The 24,531-nt window shown below is 32.6% G+C and overlaps 1 protein-coding gene across 2 annotated transcripts in view; it reads right to left on the bottom strand.

The window, feature by feature from the left end:
- Brinp3 (BMP/retinoic acid inducible neural specific 3) overlaps window positions 1-24,531 on the bottom strand; it is a 378,417-nt gene that overhangs the window by 181,449 nt on the left and 172,437 nt on the right. For both annotated transcript variants that reach the window (XM_057770238.1, XM_057770237.1), the window contains exon 3: window positions 386-576. In XM_057770238.1, the coding sequence (XP_057626221.1) occupies window positions 386-576 (191 nt within the window). The remainder of the gene's footprint in view (window positions 1-385; window positions 577-24,531) is intronic.

A 24,531-nucleotide genomic window follows, 5' to 3' on the forward strand; every position in this document is an offset into this window, starting at 1 on the left:
AGAGCAGAGTTTTAAAAACATAGAAATTTACCATTTACTCCTAGAAATTATTTCTTCTCTCCTTTACCAGAAGTGATGACTCTCACCTGAACTGAAGCTTTTTATTTTTAAACATGATTTGCCATATCACTTTGTATAATATATTATTACAACCATGCATACATTTCATGTATATTGGCACTCTAGGAAGTTTTTAGGAAGACACTAAGTAATACTTGTATCATACTCATGAGTGTGAATATTATAGAAGAGTTTAGGTGATCAGTTCATCAACATTTTCCTTAATGAAAAGAGTCTACAGATATGGATTAAGGGTCTTCCTAGAGTAAATATACAGGTTTATCCACAGACAAACAGAAGCACAGATATTTTCAAAAGCTCCTACCTCCCAGAGTAGCAGATAGCAAGAAATGAGTCCCATATTTCTTGATAAGGTTTTCTGTGATTTGCTGAAGAGTAGGTCGCCGTCCCAAAAGCCTTATGTTGCGGAAGAATTCAGGGGCAAGAGGCAAAGGAGAGCCAAGAAAATTTCTTCTCTCAACTGCAAGATTGTTTACCTTCCAACGGCCAAATTCCCTGAAAAGCAAATTTATTTTTATTCACAACTGCACAATCTGAGTGTTTCCATTTGAAAACTTCAATTGGGAGTTTAATTGACGTCTTTACATTGCAATGACTGTAACTTGTAGTAAGGTGTCAGGAGCTGCAAGTAGAAGAGACCACATCTATAATTCATTTAACTGGAATTGAAACCAATTCACAGTGACAATAATATACTTAAATAACTTCTACTGAGGTATTTTCTCAAGGACATATATATATATACAAACATTATGTCCTTTTGAAGAAATTGCAGTTACTAAAAAAGAAACAAAAATAATAAATATTAATATAATCTATTCTGGATTGGACAGATTGTTAAATGGTTAAGGGCACTGACTGCTCTTCCAGAGGACACAGGTTAAGTTCCCAGCACCCTTATGACAGCTAACAGCTTCCTGTAACTTCAAATTCTACATGGACATATAAAACACTAATGCAATCAAACAAAAACAAATAATTTAAAAAATAAAAGTAATTTATGATGTGTACTTCAATAAAAAATAAAATTGACATCACCATTCCAAAGTCATTGTTTCCATTCATTTTTAAATATGAACTCTTAAATTTTGGGGAGAGTTCAGATGCAGAAAAGATATTTTCTTTAAGCCCTCAAATGAACAACTGTATTTCTGATCATTTTAATTTCATCTTATAAAATTTATCATATGCAATGTATTCAAAACCTTAATTTTTACCAAAATTAATTTTTTCAAGATGAATAACTTTACAGATGAATTTGTCAAATGACAGAACAGCCAGGTAAGGGCATTAGATTGTGTACATTAAAGAAACTAATGTATTTTACTTCAGTTACATTAACAGTAAACTTAGGAAAATATTTGGTGAGCTATATAACCTGACATAAGATTATTCAGGTTATTTTAAACAATGGTTTTGCAAATTTATTCATGAATTTCTTGCAAATATACTTTCAGTGTGCCAGACAAATTTACATTATTAAAGATATATTTATGATGGAGAACCATGTTACCATGATGCCCATTTTCAAGTGGAGATTATAAAATAAATAAACAAAAGGAAGAATTGCACTAAACAATGTTCTAATAATATGTTCTGTGTATTACACAGCCCACATTCACTAACAACCAACACTAAGCAGGGGTTGTCCCATTTTTTAATTAATTGCCAGGGAGAGCAACTCTGGAAAGGCAGTACGTAATGCAATACTCAAAGGAGTAAGAGTTGCTGGATGAAGAGAAAGAGGGCAAGGTTTTACAGAGATGAAAGGGGGACAATTAGGTATTTCTGGGACTAAGAGGTCGTAACATTTAAAGCTGCATATATCTTACAAACGTTGTTATGTTTGGGGAGCTTAAAAGCATCTAATTTCAGAAAACTAATCATAATGTCAGATTCACTAAGGAATCTAGAGAAATCATTTTATTGAGTAAAACTTAGCTTACTCCTTCTTCCCTGAGTAACTCTAATTACCTTCCTTATTACATCATTTACAAGGTTTAAACATTCTCCTCAGCAAGTGCTCTTAATGTCAGCAGATTTTAGAGACCCTTGGAAATTTTACACCAGAGTTAGTGTTTCATGGTATGTTAGGTGGAAATGACATTATATGTTTTAAAATAAAAAATTGAGTATTATGTGTTAATTATATGCACTGTAGAGTTTCATTATGCAATTTATTTGGGAATAATTTAATCATATTCACCCTCATTTACCCTCTTTTGACTCCTGTCTTTCTCTTTTCTAACACTCCCTTCTATTTTCACACCTCTGTTTTCCTTTAAATTTTAATTCTGCCTATATTTTCTTTAGCATGATTCATTTTCCTACAAACGGCATAATCCTGTCCTTCTTTATTGCTGAATAATAAACAGAAATGTTAATGCTGCTCTTTATGGAACCACATTCGAAGAAAACTGCTCCCTAGATAGTTTGGTATATTCTTTTTAAAACCATCAAATGTAGTTTCCATCATTAAACACACAGCCTTTAACAACTGAGTATAATACTTCACACACACACACACATGCACACACACACACACACACACACACACAGATATAAACACATCTTGTTTTTTTCCTAAGGTTGAGTTGTTGTTAATAATTTTGTTTTATAATGTCATTTTCTACAGCAATTTGTTTTATTGTTTTCATATTACATACACATAGAATAGTGTGTTGAAACACAAATTCAAATATTTTAAAATGAGATAATTTTAAATAAAATATATAATATATTATTGGTAATATCAATAAGATTAAGTAATACAGTTCTGGGAACTTATTTGTTAAACAATAATATATAAATATATAATTTTACTCACTCATTGAAATATATATTTAAATAACGGTTGCTTACCAACTAAAAACTTGTAGCCTTGAACTCAGCAATAATAAATTAAATACTGTAATTTGTGACAACTGGAACTGAAGATAATAAAAACAGGTAAAATAGCTCAGGCACAGGAAAAAAAGAATCATGTGTCTGATTCATGAGAGGAATTTAAAATTTGGGTTGCTTATAAATGAAGAAAGGAATTCCAGCAATGCCAGTGGGGAGCAGAAGGAAGTTAGAGGAAAGGCTAAGCAATAGGTACTACTGAAGGAGGTGGCAATCACTTAATGCAATGCCATTGCTTGATGATAACGTAAAATATGATTCAAGAAGCTTAAGAAAGAATTCTTATGCTTTCTTCATTATGGGATGATCAACATTTGAGAAGGTTAAAAAGTCTATCATAATTTAAATATGTTATTTAGATGTATCCATGCATGAAAATATCACATGCTAGCTCATAACCATGAAAGATGCTTGTGTTTTGATTATCATCTAAAACAGTATATTTAATGGAAGCAAAGTAAATCTCTAGTCCTAGGGATTTGGGAATTGTACTGAGATATAACCTGAAGGAGAGAGATGAAGTTAAAATGTTGTAAAATATCTCTTTCTGTATAAAATGCAAGCACATAGTTATTCTTATATCTTAACATATTTTATGACTATTGTTTGATCTGAATTTTTCTCACCTAACTCATCTGGTGTTTTATGACTCCTCTTAGATTTTCATACCTTCCACACTGATATGAAGAGCTTAACACTGTGGATACCTCTATGGAGTGTGCTTCAGCCCTCAATGGTTTTGATTTTCTGTTTACCACATCCAATAATCTTACTTTCTCAATTCACTTTTTATCATTTATTTTTGACAAAACACTTATTTACTTTTGATCATTATTATTTTCTCAATGTCACCTACCAAAAAAAAAAAAAAAAGACTGTAGATACCACTAAACAAAGGTCAACTAAGTATTCAAGTAATTTACAAGGAATTATTTTCTTAATTGCCAGGACATTAATTAAGATTCTCCTACTCTTTCATAATCCTTGGAAGAGGTGATAAAAAGCAGTCTAGGCAAGAAAATTGTTTCTGGAGACTAAGTGCTATCAGATTTGCATGTGTAGACATTGTCTCTTTCCTGGGCACAGGATCAGCTGCAGCTTTCCTTGACCAATGACCGGTGAACATGTTATATCGATCTGCCTTACTGTTCTGATACCTTAATGGGAAAAGATTACTCCTCTATATGTCCTCAAAACTATCTTTCTTTGCAGACTGTAGAAACAAACAATATGTATGAATTAAAAGAAACATAGTCATGTAAAGTCATCAAGATTATAGATTTATTGTTTAGACTGTTGACTTTCTCTCTAGAAATATTTTCAACATCATGAAAGATGCATTTTGACACTAGGAAAACTTTAAGAAACAAATTTGAAATTAATATTTGTACAAGTAATGAAATCATAGGAGTAAATTTTTAATTTCCATTTCATGAATAGAAGATTCAGATTGTTGGAGACTCAACACTGTACAAAATTTCTTAAAATCAAAGTAGGGTAGTGTTCAAATGAAAACTTGTGAAAATATTATATTAAGTATGATTACCATAGTGTGAATATTTTACCTAACATCTGAGAATTCTGTCCAGATTTGCATTACTATAATAAAGAACTTTCTTATACCTCATTTAGTCCTTCATTCTTAGTTACAGTCTACACAGACCATAAATAAATTTCCAGTATAGTTATTTGAAGTCTTTAAATGAAGTAGTTACAATGATTAGAATTTAACACATTTTGGCCCCTTTATAAACACAAATATTTCTATAGATTATAAAAATGAACCATCACCAGTTCAAATAGATCATCAACTTGAAATCTCTTTAATTTATTAGTATCATATGGTTGTTTGTTAAAAATTCTGATTTTTTTGGAATCTACAACTTGCCTCCACATACATTTATTTACCCACAATATCAATTATGGTTTTTGTTCCTATTCATCTTACAAAAGGGTGGGAGAACAAGAACTACATCATTAAATGCATTGAAATTATAGTCAAATAATTTTTACATTGTCATTATCATTACATATTTATACTTAAAGTCTGTGTCAAATAATAAATGTGGTCATTATGATTAATATCACCTCCATTTCCTTGTGATTTATCAAATGCAGATAATCAGTCATTAATTATATTGAAAATTTTGAACACAATATCACAGGAAAAGCTGTTCAGAATTTTGACAAAACAAAATAATTCAGTTGCTAAAACCAGGCTTATATTTAACTGCTAATTTGTTATGAATAAAGATTTTTTCCTAATTACTCAATGATACTGATTGCATCAGCTTTCATGTAACTACATATGTTGGCTTATAATTTTATTTTATAAACATTCATTAAATTTACAAATATAATTTTAAAATAAAATATATTACTTAAGTCTTAATGTAAGAATAAATTTAACTAGTATTGTAAAATGATCTGCCAACTCTTAGTAGCAATAACCTTGTAATTGCAGCTGTAAAAACATTAATCTTAACAAACGTCTGCATTGATTGATATTTCCCATAGTTTTATTATGTGTAACTGTTATAAATATATTTGGCTTGCTTTTACCATGCTCACTGTGCCATTTTCTGGCATTACAAATATTTTCCATCTGACTGGCAAAAATATAAATATCTCTAGTTACTTGAGTAATCAAAACTATGCACAAAGATTTAAAATAAAATAAAATAAAAAGTGTCATTCAAAAAAAAAGGATCATGGACCTGAACAGAGAGTTCTCAAATTAAAAAATGGCTAAAATATATCTCTAAAAGTATTCATTTTCTCTGGGAATGAGGAAACCACAAATCAACACACCTGAAGGTTTCATTGTATAATAACCGAAATGTCAAAGATCAACAAATCAAACTAAAACAAATTCTGAAGGGGGCATGAGGAAAATGGAAACTTCACTCACTGTTAGTGGGATTGTAAACTGATGTAGTCACTGAAAAACTCAGTATTGTAGTTCCTCAAAAAGCGAAAAACAAATCTATTCCTCTATGCTACTTTTTGGTTTGCACTTAAACATCCCATTCGATAGATACTTGCTCAACCATATCAGTTGCTTTACTAGGCATGATAGTTAGGAAATGCAAATAACTTAAATATCTACCAATATGTATGTGGATAATAAAACTATTCTCTATCTATAGTGTAGAATACTATGAAGCCAGAAATTTAATGGAATTAAAACTCTGGTTAGGCTTGACCCCAAGCAGAGGACATTAAGTACAAACATTACATAATGAACGTTTGTGGGGAAAAGCAGTTTGGACAAAAGAGTATTCAGCATGATACACAGCAGCTCCAAATGCCACTAAGATAAATGAAGAGGTGATGGAGATACAAAGAGCGAGGAGCAAAGATTTGTTTTGCTTGTGGTTTTTGTTTTTTCTCTTTCATTTTACTTATTTCCTTGTTTGTGTTTTTGTTTGCTGGATTTTACATTGAAATTGATATTCTTATTTGTACTTTTATTTTTCAGTGTATTAGTATTTCTTTCTTTTTTATATTATTGTTTTTATTTCTTTGTTAGTTTTTCTTTGGGTGGTACACCACAAGGGCGAGTAGTAAATGGAGAGGTACTGAGAGATGCATGAGATTGGGATGCATGATGTGAAATTGCCTATTAATTAAATTTCAAAATTATAAGATAATGTTTTAAATGATAACTGATCTTACCATAATTACTCCTATATCATAACAATGTGATTACATAGATTTCATTATATATATATATAGTTTATGAAAATTCCATAAACAAATAATAGTATTTTTAACATTTATAATGGTAGAAGTAATTTTTATTCATAAATAAAAATTTTTGTATTTCAATAATAATTTAAAATTTTATAGAAGACATTAAGATTTGGAAAAGGAATGGCTTGAAGAGTCAGAAAAAGGAAGTTTTAATATCCCATCATCACCAATTTAAATCAAACTTCAAACGTATAGACATTAAGATGTTTTCAACGTTATTGATGTAATGTGTGTAACAATATTGACTTTGTGTAATTTCAAGTTATAGCCTTAAAATTAGTAGAGGAACATATATTTTACCACTTAAGCAATTTGGTATCAATATACTATACACATTGCAGTCATAAATTATTAACCTATATTGGCATGTATATTATTGTTGGGAAAAAAAGAAAAAGAAAATATTTTTAAAATACCCAAGTAATATTCAAGTATCTCTCTCATAGGTCTCAGCATAGATAAAAGTTTAATACTAATAAGAAAATTAAACTAACTAGAGAACATGTTTTTTCAAACAGAAAATTAATATATTTCAATAACTTCTAGAAGCATTTATATAATACTTGCTTAGGTACTTACTGATGGTATCTTTTATCTCCAAACTTATCTCAAGCTAAGACTAACTAAGGATAATGTCAGGGTTATTAGTCAATTGAATATCAAAGCATATGGGAAATCATAATGTCCTAAAACATTTAATGTAACATAAGGTTAAAAAAGGCAAAATCAAAGATTCTCCTTAGAGTACTTTCAATACAGTGACAATGAAAATATAGGTCAAATTTTCAAAAAAAAATGTATACAGAAAGAATTATTTTTAGAAAATTAAAATTTAGCAGAATTATAGTGATACTTTATGTTCTAATAAATAAAGTTTGCCTAAATATCAGAAGGACAAAGATAAACCACTAAAGGTCAGGCAGTAGCGGCACACACCTTTTTAATCCCAGGATTTGGAGACAGAAGCAGATGAATCTCTGTAAATTCAAGGCCACCATGGACTACACAATATCAATGCAAAAATCAATCCAGATGATGGTGACCTACACTTTTAATACCCGTACTAGAGAGTCAAACACCTTTAATCCCAGAACTAGAGGGAATATAAAATGAGAGGAGAGAGAATCTTGGACTGTTTAGTTTGCTTAGCATCCGGTCGTCCAGCTTTGGTAAAGGCAAAACATCTCTAGTGACTTGGCTACTTTGCTTTTCTGGTTTTGGGGTTGAACTCCAATATCTGACTATTAGGTTTTTTTATTTTTCATTCTACACAAATTATAATCGTTTTATGAAGAAAAAAATTAAAACTTTGAAAGACTGTTTGTAAAAACCTAACCGAACTGGGATTCCTTCTTTAAGACTACACATTCAATGAGCTCACTTCAACCCACCAGGCTTTCCTTCATCATGGTTTTAACACAATAGTGCCACAGCTGGGAAACAAACTTTTAGCCTGAGCATTGGGGACACTCCATACCTGAATTAATAGTACTTAAGTTTTTGTATATTATTAACCATGCAGTGAGGTAGGTAATATTTTTTTAGTATTTTAAGATGAATTATAGGGGAGACTTGGAAAGAGGGAACTGATAGTAGAGCAAAACAGGAGTTATAATACACTTGACTGTCATCCTGGTTTGAACACAAGGCTCTAAAACTTGGGCTGAAATCTTAGGCAGAAATCTTGAAAATCATGAGTCCAAATCAAACCTTTATTACTTTTAAAAATAATTACATTAAATACCTTGAAATAAACCTCTTAGCAAAGAAGGAAAAGACGAATATAATGAAAAAGTTAAAAGTAATTACAGAAATAGAAGAAGACAATAGATGATGGAGAGATTTCCCATGTGCTAGAATTAATATGTTGAAATTAACCAACTTAGTAAAAAATAGATTCAGTGTAATCCCATTGAAATTACAATATCATCTTTCACAGAAATAATTTTGGAAATTGAAAACTCCCATGAAAACACAAAAGATACCAAGCAATCCTGAACAACGGTCAATGTTGAAGTAGTGGCATACCTGAATGTGGTATTCTGTAGAGCTATTGTGACAGCAAAACAAAGCAAAAGCACAATGCGGCAATGTGTTACTAGACCAACATCCAAAACAAAGACATATACAATGGAAACTAAGATTTCCACAAAGACCCACAAGGCTACTGTCCTCCAGGTTTTGAAAAAGGTGTAAAAGATATTATTGGAAAGTGGCAATCACTTCAACAATGATTCTGAAGAAAATGGCATATCTTTCAGCACAAGAAGGAGGTAAGTTCTTTATCTATGCAAAACAACTTCAAATCAATCATTGGAAGGACTAAAATGTAAATCTGAAACTATTAGAACAAAAAATAGATTAGAGAATTCAAAATACAGTAAGAAGGGCCTTTTTGAACAAGACTCCAGTTTCTAAGGATAAAATGTCAAAAACTAACAACAGGATCCTTATGTTTTTTGCTTTATTTTTTAATGAGTCATTTGTTGTGCTGGAAAGATGAGTTATCAGTTAGAAACACTGATTGTTCTTCCAATGTTTGAACAACGCAGCTCAAAATCATCTGTATAGTTAATTTCACATGCTCTGTCAACCTTTGCTGGCCTATTTGGGTATTGCATGAAGAGGGTGTACAGATATGTAGCAGGCTAAATACCTATCCATATGAAAATAAAATAAAGCTTTTAAATATTTATTTTCTATGTGTGTACTTGCTTAAATGGGATTTCAGTATTATTTTTTGTGTTATTGTACAATTGTCAGCTATATCCTATTGATTTGTGTTGAATTTTTTATAGTATAGCCAGAATATGACTTAATTGTTTTAGTAAATGATAAAAGGCAGAGTATTGAATTATTAGTTTGTAATTATAAATTTAAAGCACAAATTTTTATTCTGTTTAACTGTATTTATTCATCTTATCTTGAAATCCATCTGTTCCTGTAAACACATTAAAGACTGTTATCATGCTACATATCAAGTTTTTATTATTATTTTAGGAAACTACCCAGTAAGTTACTTTAGAATGAATTTAACTCACCCTCTGTTTTTAACAACCATCCTTGCTTTAATTGGTGTTCGAAATAGATATCTATTTTTAATCTTTGTTTCCATACATATATTTATAATGTGATTTTTTCACAGATCTAAATAGAAGTATGACTTTGGTACTTGAACTATTCATATTAAATGTATTTACTTTTTTGCAATGTGTATGTGCAAATTTGAGTTGATTTTCTTTAATAATTTATTTTTCTTTATGTGAGTATAAGTCACATGAACATGGGTGCCCTCAGAGACTAGAAGAAAGCATCAGATTCCCAGATACTTAAATGACAGGCTATATAGTAAATTACCTATGTGGGTTCTAGAATCAAAATAATTCTCTGGAAGAGAAAGATGGGCTCTTATACACTAAGCCATCTCTGCAGACTCTTCCCATGAAATTTCAAAAAGCATCTGCACAGTAAAGTCAAGACATAATATAAGAGAATCTACAGCCATGGGAAGAATGCTTTCTAGCCATACATCAGACAGAAGATTATATAAAGAATATAAAAAATCTAATCTTATTAGCTATCAAAAATACAAATTGAAACATTAAATATGCCCCAATTCACAATTTTGAAATGCATTCAATAACGAAACTAGGACAATAATGAGAACTATACACAGCTGCTGGACATGAAAACTAATCAGTTGCTGTGCAAACCCCTAGGCAGTTTCTTAAGAAACTGAAAATAGGTCTAGATGGGTCCAGCCGTATAGTTTTTGGCTATTTGCCCAAATAACTCCATATCACAAAGCTGTATCAGAATTACTATAGCTAAATAGCAAAACCAACTTAAGCTCTCACACAAGAGCACCCATATTAACAAATAAATAAAAAGTAGGATATATTCATGTGTATGTGTGTATGTGTTTGTGTGTGTGAGAGTGTGACTTTTTATGGCAATAAATAATGAGATTATGCTCTTTTACAGAAAATTGATATAACTGGAGATTTTTTAAAGAATTAGCAAGTCTGTAAAAAATCTAAGATCATATGTTCATTTTTACTTGATGTTTCTAGATTTTATTAACATTTATCAAACCATATATAAACATATTGTTGTAGAAACAAAGTGATTTAGACGAACAAAGATTAAAGGAAGGATAGCTGGAGGTAAGGGGGACTACTCAGAAAGTGTAAATTTTCTCTGTGACACAGTGGAATATACAATTATCAAACACAATTAAAACCCAAAATTATATAAACTGACAGTATTACTGTTCCCTGCTATAGTGAAAGAGAAGCTTTTTTCTTAGCTTATTCATGTAGATATGAGAGAGAACAGGCAGGGCATCTGGATGGTCCAGAGCAGTGAGAGAAAGTAGTAGATTGAACATGGGCAGAACACTGAAACTAGACCTGAGAGAAGGATGAAAGAGTTAGAGATGAATTAAAAGAGAGGACCACTAGAGGACAAAAGAGAGAAATAAAGCATAGTCTATAAAATAGCTGGCTTCTGACTACCCACAAGAATTTGAGGAAAGCCCAGAGACCCAGAAAAGACCCAAACAGTACTGGGGGAAGAAGGCGATGAACTGGTTCCAAATGATATTCTTCTATACACATAGACCAGTGCCTAGCCCAAGTGCCCAGCTGTCATCAGAGGGGTATCATTCAACTGATGGGAGCAGATGCAGGCACCCATAGCCAAACATTAGGTGGAGCTAAAGCAATCTTGATGAAGAGTGGAAGGAAAGCTTGTAGGAGCCCAAAGTGTCAAGGACACAAAGGGGGACATGGTCTACAGAATCAACTAATCTGGAAATATATTGGTTCAGAGAAACTGAATCGACCAACGTGGACCCTCTATGGGTGAGGGCTAGGTCCTCTGCATATACTTTATGGTTATGTAGTGTGGTGTTCTTGTGGGACTCCCAAAAGTGCGAGCTGAGACTTTGACTGTTTTGCCTATCCTTGGCACAGCTGGTACATTTTTTCTCATACTAGATTGCCAGTCAGGTCTTGATATATGTGCCTAGTCTAATTGCTATATGTTGTTCAGGGAAACCTAGGAGAAGTGGATCTTGGAGAGTGTAGAAGTTGGGATAGGGAAATGGAAGAATTGAGGGACAATAAAAACGTGGTCAGAATGTATGAAAGGAAAAAATTGGGGAAATAAAAACAAAGAAGCAAAATTACAGTTTCTTGTCTAAATTTCAAAAATTCACAATATTGAAGAGAACTGCATTACAATTGTCAATTTTAGAAATCAATGAATTAAGTAAATTTTATTCACATTTGCCAAATATAGTTTTAATATATGATTTTTGAATTCAAGATGGTTTAAGAACATATCTTAAATAGTAATTATTAAATCACATTATTAATAATAATTCTATAGGATATTCTGTTCCTATATAATTGAGCTGAATAATATTTAATTGTTGTCATTGATAGGTTTTATGAATTGAATGATTTATTTCAAATTGGCCTTAATTTTGTGTATTTCATATATCCGTGCCATAGGGAAATTGGATATAACACATTTGACAAGATAAATATGAAGAAAAATGTGATACATTAATTGTACAGATTATCAGTTCTCTAAATTGCAACCTTTCATTCTGAATTACCCCTGAGTTGTTAGGATTTTTGTACTTTGCATTTCATTAAAAAATTGTATGTCACATATCTCTTAGCACTACTGTTATCTGCAGATTACAAAATGTAAATTATACATTAACACATAATTTTCCTACGCTCTGTATTTAAATCTCACACTAACTAAATATAGAAAACATCATCCACATTACACAAATTTTAAAATCAATGGACTCGTGTACGGTCTGTGCTTTGTAACTGACACTCCTTGACTGCAATTAATCTGATTTATTCCTATGTATGCTCACATTGTCATATGTTTTTCCTTCTGGGGATATATTCTGTTAATTAGGTTATGTGCTTATTATATAGTAAATTATTAATTGAGTCATATCTTTTGCCTCAATTGTAAAATAAATTCCATATGTTCACTGATGAGTTCTTCCATTTATGTCCATGTTTTTCTTAAAATTCATAAGCATGGCACGGGGTCTTCACTCATGATAGAGCTTCTAAATCAACAATCTTTTCACAGCAAAAATAAACTTACTTGTAAGAGGAGAAATTAGAGTCCGAATTATTAGTACTTGCAATAGCCAAAACATAGATGCAAAAGGCAGTGGAAATACTTGTTTCCCAGTTACTGCCTCTGGGTGTTCCAGGGACTAGGAGAAAAGTATTGAATAACTGTTTGGCTAAAATTGTAAAGCTTTGATTACTCAGTTTTATATTATTTCAACTAATAGTCTCACTGGCGCCCAAATGCATGCTCCAATTCCTCTTTCCTATTCTCTTCTCTCGTTTTTCTATCTATCTGTTTCCTTCCCTTTTTCTATCACTGTGTCTCTTTTTTCTTCTAGCTCCTGGCCTCTCTACCTCTGTCTCTTCCTCTATATCTGGCTCTGTCTCCCCCTCTGTCTCTGTCTGCCTGTCTCTCTCTCTCAATCTAAATATAGATTGAATTTACCTTTACTTAATAGTGCAGTGGAATGCATTGCTGGGTAATGGGAGCCTTAAAGCTAATGTACTATGTGGGAGACAACCATGCTCTTTTAGTTATAAGAGGATCTTCAATGTCACATATACTGTCAGATTTATGACAAGAAGAAAAAAATTACATAAATTACATAGATTCACTTTCTATGTTGGTAAAAAGAGATAAATACCTTTGATTAGTTTCCTGATAAAAGTTTAAGAATACTTTTGCACAGACACCCACAGACTGTTTAACATTTGGTGGCAAGAAGAAAAATAGCATTCAAATGACAAGTAGTAACCTGACAAATAACGTACACAGTAACTGAAGACATAATTTTGTCTCTATGTGAAGTAATGAACCTATGTATTTCTTTTGTAAACAGTAGAATTTTACCTAAAAATAGTTAGTCAAAGATATACACCTGTCATGAGTTTGAATCTCAGATATATGAGAACGGCACAAATGTCCTTAAGTGGGACATTTAATTAAATGTTCATGGGGGAACAAGTATGGAAAGATTAAAAGAAAACAAGACAGGTAGAAACAATAATATAGGCATATGATACTATCAAGTGCAAAAGACTGTGGAAAATTCTAAGATGATCTGAATGTTATTGAACACAAATTACTATTTTATTGCTCTGACAAAATAGCCAACAAGAAAATATAAATATCACATTGTGAAAAGAGAAGGACGTCATTTAAGACTGATTCACAGTTGTTGGGACAAAAATCCTAGGAGTGAAGTAGATAAGCAGGATTCTTGTTGATGACTGTTATAGCCAATCAGCTGCAGTTCAAGCACTGGGCCAAGACCACAGAGAATAAAGGGCCAGAAGAATGACAAGCAGATGATGAGAGAATCAGCATGGATCCTTAGATGAAAACAGGCAACGCTGCTGAGTGAACTCAAGAATGAAACAGTAAGGTGGTGGGAAAATTATTTTCATCAAATAACCATTGAGCTGAAGGTGCACAAACACTTGAGAAGGAGTCCAGAGATGATAGAGGCCTACGTAAAAATTTCCAGGCAAGTCTGAGAGTCACAGTAGCAAGGTTGATGAGCATAAAAGAAATACCCATCATAATTCAGAACAGCATGATTTTCTAAGGAAATATCCTTTGATCTTTGAACTGAAAATCCTTTTAACAAAAAAAAAATAGATGTTGGTACAAGGGAAGCTCTAGGAATCTACAAGCATGACTACAGCTAAAATTTCGATTACTTGGGGATATGTTGCCTGAACTGATCATCTCCTGTGACCAGGCAAAACTACCCGTCGGGGGGGATCGGGATAATATCAAAGTCACATAACTGTGTACTTACAGTCTGTCTATGGGATGTGCTGGGGTAAGAGTGGCACGGAAGTTGTGGGAGTGGTCAATCAATGGCTGGTCCTGCCTGAAACCCATGCCAAAAATGTGATTCATCCCCTGATACTACCTGGAGTGCCAGGACCTGGAATCCAGATGGCCCTGAAACCTAGGATAGAATCAGGATTTAATGATGCCTAAAGATATTCTACTATACTCATAGATTGGTGCATAGTCCAGTCATCATCAGAGGCTTCATCCAGCATTTGCTGGAAACAGATACAGAGACTCACAGACAAATATTAAAAGGAGCTCAGGGTATTTCTTGAATTTTGCAGGAAAATGGATGGAGCCAGAAAAAATATTTTGAGTGAGGTAACACAGACACAGAAAGACAATTTTCACATGTACTCACTCATAGGTGGTTTTTAAACATAAAGCAAAGAAAGCCAGCCTACAAACCACAATTCCAGAGAACTTAGACAACAATGAGAACACTAAGAGAGCCTTACATAGATCTAATGTACATGGGAAGTAGAAAGTAGAAAAAGACAAGATCTCCTGAGTAAATTGGGACCATGGGGACTTTTAGGGAGGGTTGAAGAGGGGAGGAGAGAGGCAGGGAGGGGAGCAGAGAAAAATGGAGAGCTCAATAAAAATTAAAAAGAAAAAAGGAGCTCAGGGAATCCTGTTGGAGGGGATTGCAGGAGCCAGAAGGGGTCAAGGACAACACAAGAAAAATCACAGAATCGATTAACCTGGGTTCATAAGAATTCACAAAAAATGAATCAACAACCTGAGAGCTTGTATCCCGCATATCCGCATATATGTTACTCTATTGTAATGTGGTTTTTGTTTTTTTTTTTTTTTTTTGGTTTTTTTTTGAGACAGGGTTTCTCTGTGGCTTTGGAGCCTGTCCTGGAACTAGCTCTTGTAGACCAGGCTGGCCTCAAACTCACAGAGATCCGCCTGCCTCTGCCTCCCGAGTGCTGGGATTAAAGGCGTGCGCCACCACTGCCCGGCTTGTAATGTGGTCTTCACGTGTGACTCTTAACAGTGGGAGCAGGGGCTATCTCTGCTTTTTTTTTTTTTTTTTTTTTTTTTTTTGTAGGCTTTTGGGACTCTATGACTCACGCTATATTCCTTCTACTTATATTGAGGCCTTTCCCAGACTCAATACAAGGTCAAGTACTTAGTCTTACTGCAAGTTGAAATACCCCATTTTGTTGATATCCATTGAGAGCCTGCCCTTTTATGAATATAAATGGAGAAGTGGATGGGAGGGACTTAAAGGAGAGGAGGAGTGAGGGACTGGGAGGAGAGGAGAAACAGAAAACTGCAGTTGGTATGTAAAATAAACAAATTAATAAAAATGCTTAGAATGTACTATTTTCTGATCATTTAAAATATATCAACTTGAAATTTATACTTAAGCTTTAGGTGGTTAGAAGAGTTAGAGAGCTCACATTTGATAACACACACACACATATATATATATAATATTGTAATATATAACGTATATATGTATATACATGTAATTGAAATGTCTGAAAAGATTTAATCATAATAAAACTACTCCAACAGAGCAGCTATGTAAATGACACCCAAAACAAAAGCAGGGTCCAACTAAAATTAATGTACTGCAAGGAAAAGAAACAATTATCTTTGAACAAAATAATTAAAAACAGTAAGAAACACTTCTGATTAAAACTTAATCTTAAAACAAAAATATGTCTGCAATTATAGTTAAAGGTATGATATTGGCAAATTTGAGAATCAATTCAAACACCCTGATATTCCTGCATTACTACTTCTTGTTACCTGTGTTGATAGCTTGGTCCGGGAGATTTTCGATGTTCTATAGTAGAGATATAGGAAAAGGATTGAATCATGTGTGCTTTTAACTCATCAGGTAACCCCCGATGAATTTATGGCTAAATAGGCTATTTTTGTAGTTATGTTGTTAATATCTTGTCTTCCCCAATTTCTTTTCTTTTATTTCTTGTTGATCTAAACTTATACATTTCAGCTATATTTTTTTCTTTGATGGTCTGAGTTTAATTTACTCTTAACAATTTGTGTGTGTGTGTGTGTGTAAAGAATTTTTCTGAGTAGTCTTGACTGTCCTGGAACTTGTTGAGTTGGCCAGGCTGGCTTTGAAATCCCAGAGCTGCATCTGCCTCTGCCTATTGAGTGTTGGGATCAAAGGTGTTTGCAACCAGTGCCCTGCACTTTTAAGATTCTTGAGAAATGAATTCATGCTACTTATTTGACATATTTCTTATTTTCTAAATGTAACTGGTTTGATTTTTAAATTTTCCTGTTAACATTCCTTAATCCACAAGATTCAACAATAAATCACACCATGCATATTCAGTAAACATGTATTTATTAATTATTTTGAGTCTGCTCTATACCACAGAGTTTCCTGGAAACATGATGTGTTTGTTTGTCTGTTTGTTTCTTAGAATTTGAAATTTTAATGAATACTCTATTAACTCCATGAATCTTACTTTATTGTTTGAGAACAAATTCTGTGCTCATAATTCTCTTGTGAATAGCTATTGGTCTAAGAAAAGAGGATATGTTTTAAAATTGATGTCTGAACAATGGTCATTGAACATACGTGAATATGTCTACTAGTGTTTGGATTGCTTTAAAATATCTACTAGGTAATCCTGTTTCTTAGGTGCTGAATCATTTAAACGTTTTCCCAAAATAATATATTTATTTTTGTAAGGGTTAAAAAGGAAAACGTTGAAATAACTTCTAGAAATTGTAAATTTAAAATTCATTTCTTCCTATTTTTTGTTTCACATATCTTAAAATCCATTTGTTTGTTTGCAAAAACATTACATTTTATCATTTTGCCTTAGTTATTCATCTATTCCACTTGACCTCTGTTTTTGAACCATCACCTTTGTTTTATTTACTGTTCAAATGCCGTATCTTTGTCCATCTTCTGTTTACACACACGCTTCTAAAATTGAACTGTGTTTTTTTGCAGTTCAATAGCAATATGACCTTGGTATTGATACTATTCAAAGTAATGTAGTTACTTATGTGACTTTGGTAGTTATATCACTCATGTATTTACTTGTATGTGATTATTATGTAGAAATGTGCTATGAAGAAAGTTTTTTTTATTAATGTATGTACATGAAACATCCATTTGGATGCCATCATTGGATCTGAATTTCGGGTGGTTGTGAGCTGCCCTGAATGAGTTATGGGAATAGAACTTTGATCCTCTGGCAGAGCATCGTGTGATCTTTATGTGCTGAGTTCTGAAGTTGTCTCTTTCATTCACTGTTCTTCTATTTTGTATACTTTTGTTTACTTTTTCTCATGGTTCTATGTACTATATATTATGTGAATATGCTACTAAAATTAATTGAAGTAATTTTGTCAGTTCTGGTAAATCCTTTATCTACATATATTTAATTTTGCTATCCTTTTGTATTGAAAAGTATTTAAAATTTTTTGAATTCATTTAGGTATTAAAATGCTATTGATTTTTATCTAATTAGCTAAGAATAACATAGGCTATTCAGTAGAATTATAGAAAAGGTTTTATAATTACTTATAATTGCACCTTTCCAGTCATTCTTCTTTTTTCTTTTCTTTTCTTTTCTTTTTTTTTTTTTTTTTTTTTTTTTTTTTTTTTTTTGGTTTTTTGAGACAGGGTTTCTCTGTGGCTTTGGAGCCTGTCCTGGAACTAGCTCTGTAGACCAGGCTGGTCTCGAACTCACAGAGATCCGCCTGCCTCTGCCTTCCAAGTGCTGGGATTAAAGGCGTGCGCCACCATCGCCCGGCCCAGTCATTTTTCTTTATGCTATTATGTCATTTCCTTTCTCATTTTTCCTTCATTTCTGATTTCCTTCTATAACTTCTCTTTCCTTTATCGGTAAAATTCCATTCCTCTAGTTCATTTCTAATTGATTAACATGTATATATATTTTATTTAGTATTTTCAGTCTGCTTCTCTCAGCACTCACAAGCAATACTCAGCACTCACAAGCAATAGTGATATGTCCTCCCAGCATGGGACTCTAAGGAGAAATCCAATTCATTTAGTTACTTTTCTCCTGTGGATTAAAGATGATTTCTTGCTAACTACTAATAAAAGCAACTTTTTATTGTTTGCTTTCCCATCTAGAAATCTGATGACAGTTTAAGTCTATGTGCATTTCATGATAGCTTTTATTCAACATGCTGAACCTATGAATTTATAATTTCCGATAACAAGAATCATTTTAAGTACAGGTTTATCTATGATTACACTTGATTTCATCTGCTATCTTGTTTTTAGATTTTATCTCACTTTGTTTGTAATTTTCTAGGGCTCCAGATATTTTATCATAAAAGTAGCCTGAGAGGTACTCAAGATACATCATTATTTTCTGATGTTTTTTGTTTGTGTCTAAGAATATTATTTTTTGCTCTCATTATTGGGTAATTTTCCCTTTTGCCTAAAACCTCATTTTTTTTACTTCTCTCTCATTTTTTCTTCATGCTAAGTATTGATATTAATGTCATTTTATGTCCTTTTATTGCAAAATGTTTATTTGTTATTATCTTTGGTGATTCATTCTACAGACCTGTTAAGACCTTCCAATTTTCCCCATTTGTTTAATAGTGTCTATAACTGTATGAACACATTCTTAGGATGTTTATTTTAAATCTTTTCAGTTAGTTCTTACATTTTTGACATTTGTGCTCTCATTATTGTGACTGTTCATCATAATTAACATTTTCTATTGTCTTACAGAGGGATTTCTTTTTAATTAGAGCATAAGAGTTTAGCAAATAAACTTATGAAGCACTGTTCCCTATTTGAAAAAGATGATTTCCCCTTGCACCAATCTAGCTGTAGAAAAAATTTTGCTATATTATTTTTTGGTAGAATAAGATGTCCAATTTACACTTTCAACCTCTGTTGAATCTCAGTAGAACCCAACATTTCTCAAAGATGGGTTTCTAACTCTACTCTAGGTTATGGTTATACTAGACTTTGCTATAATTAGGACTAGCATGGGACTTTTTTTTATACAGGGTTCCTACAAATATCATGTACTAAAACTTTAATGATATAGACTTCATGGTGTTAAAAATCTTATCTATCTATTGTCCTCTGAGAATTCCTTAAAGGTGTTTTCTTACTCTTGGGAGAAGGTAGAAATTTAGGCTTCACATGTGATCTCTAGTATAATTCAAAACAGTGTAGCATATGCAATCCTTGATCCTCACTAAGCTTGATTACACTGGAACTATCCTACCTTTGGTTAGATCATTCATTTCAACCTTGCATGGGCCAATGTCTAAATTCTGGAATCCCCACTCAAACTTTGATGAAGGGAAAAGAGATGAGAAAAGAGTGGATTGTGTGTGTGTGTGTGTGTGTGTGTGTGCGCGCGCGCGCGCATGTGTGTATTGTGGAATTGTTTTGGCTTGTTTCTTTTTGTATATTTACTTTTATTTTGCTCAGTTTCAGTATTTGTATTTTGAAGTTGTGGTTTTTCTTGAGAATGATACCCTTTCTGTAGTCCTTTAACTGGTGGGAATAGACACCTAGTGATTGTTCTTTGTGTTGCTAATTTGTTTGTTTTGTTACTGCATACAAATTAATCTTTTCATCATAGCTTTAATTCCAAATTTTAGTTCTATAAAGCAAAAGAAATTTATCAACATTTCAACTTAGTAGTTTGGTTTTCTCCTAATTCTCTTCTCAGATATGTTTTCTATGAATGCTCCTCATGAGTTAATATTTTTCAAAGCACTCAGTATTGCTCATATTTAAAGTTATAGGTAGTTTTCAGGCCATAGTATATGCATTAAATAAGAATTGCAATCTAACAGAATCTCTCTATGAAATATTGTGCTTAGACTTTGTATATATTCTCATCTAATAATAATTCTTTTTCAGAATATAGAAAACATTTATTCTGTCCTATCTACTACATACAGCTGTAAGTGCTTTTTAAAAAAGACAACTATTCATGATTATAAAATGCTTTTTAATGTGGATACTTCTATCAAAATGATTTTAATTCAGCAACTAGAGAAAATGATAATTTAAATTTATCATGTAAAGCAGATTGGCATATCACCATCCAAGCAGGGAAGGGAACCCCAAGGCACAGCTTCATACTTGTAAAGGACATAAAGATAACTCTTATAATTAGATAACATATTTTAATTTTCTAAGTTTGAGCATATACTAGCAGATGGAAATTAACTTTTATATTTAATAAGAAGCTCATGCCAAGATGATCTCCAAAGAGTAATTAAATTAAGCTTTTAGAAACATTAATATTTTGCTATCCCTATAAATATAAGTAGCATGACTTTAAAGAGTTTTTTTATAATTTACAAAAACCAGTTCATTCTAATGACAATGAAAAAAAATCTCTGAATATGACGATAGCTCTAGTTTTTAAATAAACATAGTTTAATCACGCATCTAAAGATAGGCAACATGGAAATAATAATCACTAAAGATTAAAAACTGAAGTTTTATGAAAACACACTTAAGTGTCAAGAAAATAAACAACTTTATTGTGACATAATTAAATTAAACTGAGCTCTAAATAAGTGTTTTAGCACTTTGTATCAGTTCTTATTTTATTTGTTGTGATTTGAATAAACAGTAATTAAGTATTCTAACATGTGGCCTGACTCATTTTGGTTTAAGCTTAAACATCTATTTTACAAATTAGGTATTGGGATTCTTTTGAAAGAAGTAGGTCAATTAAAAGTTAGGAAAGCCAGGAGTCCAGATGGCATTGAATTTACCCAACTAAAATTAACTACCCTAGATTTGGCTCATTCTCATTATTCAATTATTCATGTGATACATGTGAAAATCTGGCAAATTGGAAAATTGTCGGTAATTTACCCCGTCAATGAAAGATGACTCACTTCTAATTACAGATTCAGCTAAAATAACTATCTTCCTTTCCTCTCCAGATATTTTAAAAACAACTGACATTGTATTAATAAATTTAAGAGTCAAAGAAAGTCATAGATAATTTAATTTTTCTTGAGTTCTAATTCAAGGAGCAATTCAAATAAATTTAGTAAGTGTTCATCTACAGGGGAAGAGCCACTACTAGTCACTAAAACAAATGTTTGTGTTTAAAACCAAAAATTATGAAGAAAGTGAGAAATCCAAACTCATTTTATTCTCCTCCCAAGTAGATTTATGCCCTCCCAAAAACATTTTATCATGTAGATTAACAAAGTTGGTTTATTGTATAAAAGGAGTTTTACTTAAAATTAAATGTGAAAAATTCATTCTTTATATAATTATATTGAAGAAAATAAAGTAACCACACTAAACATGTCCAGTTTAAACATGTTGCTAGTATGTGACTCTTATTTGATTTTAACAAAGAATACTGAGCATTCTTGATTTTCTTCTTTATCATTATTCCATACACACAAAATTCAGAATTCTAATTTTTGTTCATTTGTTGTGAAACCATTCTTACTATAATCAATCACAACTATGCATATTTTCCAGCTGAAGCCACACAATAACCTCATTAAGGATAATACATATACCAAGCCTATTTAAACACTGTTATATATTAGTGCTGCTGTGGAAAAACGTTTATAAACTACACATATTCCTTAGTCAATTGGAAATAGTATGGCATATCAACCAATATGTTGGGAACAGGGAACATTGTGAGATGACACCAAGGATGAAAAGATAACCGTAATTTAAGGAAAACACTATAGTGGGTTTGAGACGGTATTCTCATTGTTAGATGCATTTCAAGGATCAGATAAAGAAACTGTCTTGAGACTGTGATAGGATAGAATAGAGCCAGGCAAGGAAAACTAAACTGAATGATGGGAGAAAGGAAGACAGCGTCAAGAGAGACGGCATGTAGCCCCGCAGAAGACAGACGCTGGATGGAATTTTACCCAGTAAGCCACAGCCACGTGACGATACATAGATTAATAGAAATTGATTAAATTAAAATGTAAGAGCTAGCCAATAAGAAATTAGAGTTAATAGGCCAAGCAGTGATTTAAATAATATAGTTTCTCTATGTTATATTGGGGCTGAGCAGCCAGGAAGCAAAAACCAGCCTCCTTACTATAATAAACCACATTCAAGATATTTAAGTAAATGGTATCAGCATGAAATGATGTATCTTCTCAATTATTATCACTGTTTCAATTACATAACTTCACTTAACTATAAGAATTAAAAAATGAAGACACAAGTTATGAATGAATAAGTAAGTAAACAATCTCCTTTGGAAGTGTGTGATACTGACAAAAGATTGAGTAGCAATTTTGTCTTAATTGAAGTCTTCATTCTTAGAAAGACAGCCCTAAAGACTCAGGGAGTCCTGAAGGGATGTCCATTATGATTGAGGGAATAAAATGTCTTCTTATTCTTAGTCTTATAGTTTATGACTTTATTTTCATAAGAATAACTGTTTTATGAAGTGGATAAAAATATCACTGAAGCAAATAATAAAGGTGTGAATCAAGTACAAAAACTTGGAAAATACATTTAATGTGATTATAAACACAATAAATGAACTTAAACATTGCAGGAAACCAAATTATAAGCTACAATGTGCTTTACTGAGCCTGTAACTTACTCTGTAGACCAGGTTGACCTTGAAATCAGACATCTGCCTGACTCAAGTCACAAGTTGTATTATTCCTCCTGCCAACCTGAGACCCGATGTCCTGTCTCTCAATTCAAATTATACAGTTCAGAAGAGAGAAGAAGCAGAAGCAGGAGGAGGAGGAGGAGGAGAAGAAGAAACTGAGATGATAACATTAAAAATGAAAAAGATTGAAAGAGCCATTATGGGTAGCAAAAAACCTATCACCAGAGAAATTTCCAGTAATCTACAAGGATGACCTCACCTAAAATCCTAAGCAATAGAGGAGAAAGTACCTAAGCTGGCCTTGCCCTGTAGCCAGACTGATTTTTAAATGTCATCACAGAACCTTCATCCTGCAACTGAAAGGAGTAGAGGCAGAAGTCCAGAGTGAAGCACTGGACTGAGTTCCCAAAGTCCAGTTGAAGAATGAGAGGAACGGGAATATTAGCAAAGAAGTCAAGACATGATGGGTATACCCACAGAAACAGCTTACCTGAGCTAATGGCAGCACACAAACTCTGGCCTGACAGTGAGGAAATTAGCTAGGACCAAAACAGGCCCTCTGAATGCAACTGACAGTTGTTTGCCTGGGGCAGACTGTGGGGCCCCTGGCAGTGAGACCAGATTTATCCCTACTCTTTGTACTGGCTTTTTGAAACCCATTCTCTTTGAAGGGATACCTTGCTCAACCTAGATATAGTGGGGAGAGCCTTGGTCCTGCCTCGCAGCAATGTACTAGACTTTGTTGACTCCCCATAAGAACCCTTACCTTTCTGAGGACCTGATGGGGGTGAAATAGCAGAAAGGTGGAGGGGATGGGGGAGGGGAGAGTGTGGGAACTGGTATTGGTATGTAAAATGAGAAAAGAAGTTTTTTAAAGATAAATAAATAACTTGATTCTCTTGTTATTTACATGTTATCTAATAATGATGGATATTTGGGTACTGAGAATTAAAAAAATCAAAAATTAAAAATGTATACTAATAAAACTCAATTTAAAATTCAAAACGTGGGCTGGAGAGATAGCTCAGAGGTTAAGGGCACTGGTTACTTTTCCAGAGGCCTGGGATTCAGTTCACAGTCCCCCGACCACAGCTCACAAATGTCTGTAATTCAAGTGTCATGGGATCCAATGGCCCATTCAAGACTCTGAGCATGGCAATATGTGGTAACAGACATGCAGGCAGGCAAAACACACATACACATAAAATAAAAATAAATAAATATTTTTTAAAAAAAAATGTCATTGTTCTCTGTGTTCTAC

Source organism: Chionomys nivalis, chromosome 5 (assembly GCF_950005125.1).
Source record: "Chionomys nivalis chromosome 5, mChiNiv1.1, whole genome shotgun sequence".
NCBI classification, from domain to species: domain Eukaryota; kingdom Metazoa; phylum Chordata; class Mammalia; order Rodentia; family Cricetidae; genus Chionomys; species Chionomys nivalis.